The sequence below is a fragment of the Myotis brandtii genome, unplaced genomic scaffold (assembly GCF_000412655.1).
Source record: "Myotis brandtii unplaced genomic scaffold, ASM41265v1 scaffold469, whole genome shotgun sequence".
Lineage (NCBI taxonomy): Eukaryota > Metazoa > Chordata > Mammalia > Chiroptera > Vespertilionidae > Myotis > Myotis brandtii.
In genome coordinates, this window is record NW_005367911.1 from 2,086,966 (window position 1) to 2,089,587 (window position 2,622).

The following is a 2,622-nucleotide window of genomic DNA, read 5'->3' on the forward strand; positions in this document are numbered from 1 at the left end:
CACCTCACTGAGCTCAGGTTCAGGGGCCCCACAGAACATTCCAGACCTACACACGGTTTTTCTGAGGCTCCTCACCTCCGAGACATGGACAGAAACCCGTCAGCCCCGCTTCACGTGCACTCACCTGGCCTGACTGGAGACACCTGCCGGGAGGAAGGGGCAGACCAGATGGTGGGAGGAAGGCATCCGAGGAAACGCTGCCCATGGTCTGGCCCACAAGCACCCTCAGGTGGCTCCAGGTGAAGGAATCCCTTTTCAGATCCCAGGGCCGGCCCAGCGCGGCTAGACGTCCAGGTGGGAAATGAAGCCGGCGTTCACACACACACACACACACACACACACACACACACACACACACACACACACGGGCAGCCTCTGCCCTGCCCCCACCCCAGGAATTCCAAGACGAGGCCAGCGTTTTGAAAAATATAAAATTTTAATAAAGGCTACATCTCTTAATTACAATAATTATTGTACCAAGTAATTTTCCTTAAATGAACTCTTTATAATGCATAATTTACAGTATAAGTAGAACAAAATGCCATGGCAAAAGTCATTGAGTACAAGACTTGTAATAAAAAGGCATAAAATATATTTATACATAAACCCCTTTCAAAAAACAAGGGAAAGCTCGAGCCCTCAATATAGGGCGACACACGGATGGGGAACCGTGCAGGTACAGGTACTGTACTGATTCAGTCAAGCACTAGAGATAGTGATTAATACTCCTTCGCCGGACGATATATACAGACGTAGAGTACAGGCAACGGGGGCAAACAGAATGTACAGATTAACTTAATACAAAAACCCGGAGGACAAACGAAGGTGTCGAGGACAAGGTGCTGCCAGGTCTTCCCACAGCTCTTCGCTTCTTTGCAGGGCAGGGGTAGTTTCCAGAACGGCTGTGGCCCAGAGTTTAAAAAAGAAAAAAAAGAAAAAAGGGGGCTAGAAGGATTTATTCCAATAAGCGCACGGTGAACCTCGAGGTTCTTGCGGGCCTCAGGCACGGAGCGCTGGGCCTTGGTGGGGAGCTGGAGGACGTTACGGGATGACTTGGGGTCCCCAGGAGAATCCCCCCAACTCAGCAATGAACATCCAACAAGGTGACCCCCAAGTGGCGGTGATGTTGCAACGTAAGTCAAACCTCAAGACCTTTTTGACAAAATACAGCAGCACAGAAAAAAAAAAAATGCACCGATTTCTGCGTGTCAATGGCAGGGCACCACTAGAAACGTCTATCTTCACTTGGAGAAAACGCAGGGCGGAGCGCGATCCCTCTGGTAACGAAGAAACCATCCCTGCACCCCGAGCTCCGCTCCCAAGTTTAGATAGAACCCCGAAAACTTCCTGCCTCCCCTTCCGTGGCGTAAGCAGCATATCCATAAACTGGGGGCAGGGGTAATCACTTGTTCAATAAATATCAGGAAGGGCTCCTGTTCAGGGAAGCTATACACAGTTTCTCTTAGTTTATGGGTTCAGGTCCCTAGGAAGTCATATATTACGGATGGCCGTCTCTCAGATACAGTCAGCATCTTCAATAGCCAGGAGTGGTCATGGTTTTAATAAATAGTTCAGGCTCTTCTTATCTCAGTACCCAGCCCATGAATAATGAAAAACCACCCTCCCCCCACCCTCCGAAGGCCCAGTGGCCAGCTCTTCCCTAGACTTTGTCTTCATTTTTATTTTTTTTTTAAATTCCTTCTTTGTGTTGCATGGCGGTGGCTCACGTCCCAGACGGCTTGCGGGGCTCCCGCGGCCGGCCACGGCCAGACCCGCAGACTCAGTCGATCCGTTCCACTTTGCCCAGGATCCGGCCTTCGTACATGGGGAGCACCGTCTCGTCGTCCCAGACCTCCTCAAACACCGCGCCGCAGGCAAACTCGTCGCTGGCTTTTTTGAAGTAATACCTTAAAAGGAAAACCCCAAAAAGCATCTTGGTAAAATTGCATTTTCTGCTTTGAAAGAAACGCAGGGCAACGCTAAGGGAAGGCGAGGATGCGGCTGCAGCCGGGGTGAAGTCAGCCTTGGCCCTTATCTGACCGAGAGGACCCGTGGCTCCCAGAGCCACGGGCACAAACAGGCAGGCCATGTCACTCGGGAGCAAAGCTGGGCACCGCGCCTGGGCAGGTCTGCCCTGCAAACAGCTCCGAGGCTGCGGCCCTCAACCCAGGACTGCTGCTGTCACCACCACTCATGCTGTGGAAAGTGCACCTTGCACACAGCTGTTTCTTTCTCCTCTTTTTTATTGGGGGGGGGGGGGGGGATGGGGGGGACAGGAAGGGCAGGGCAGGCCTAGAGTTCATTTGCCACTGCAGCCAAGAAAGGGGTCTCTTAGGGACCCCAGACCAGCCACCCCGACCTGGCCGACTTCCTCTTGATCTTTCCCCCTCCAGCACCCAGGTGCCAACTCCACCGGCTGGTCTCTGGTGCAGCCATGGACAGCCACCCCTCTCCCCTCCCCCGCCCTCCAGGGTCAAACACGAAGGGCCCTTCTATTATGCCCATTGATTAAAGGTTTCTTTCATCCCGCCCCAGCCTTTTTCTTCTAAGGCTGTTTAATTGTATGGACTCAAATGAGCAGTCTCTCCGGGCGGCCTCTCGCGGAGTCCCCCTCGGAAACGG

General features: G+C 52.7%; 1 protein-coding gene across 1 annotated transcript in view; it reads right to left on the reverse strand.

The window, feature by feature from the left end:
* Window positions 1-417: 417 nt before the first annotated feature.
* AXIN2 (axin 2) overlaps window positions 418-2,622 on the reverse strand; it is a gene marked incomplete at its 5' end in the record, with an annotated part of 19,714 nt that continues 17,509 nt past the window's right edge. The window contains 1 exon segment of the mRNA XM_005875800.2: window positions 418-1,907. Coding sequence (XP_005875862.2) covers window positions 1,781-1,907 — 127 coding nt within the window.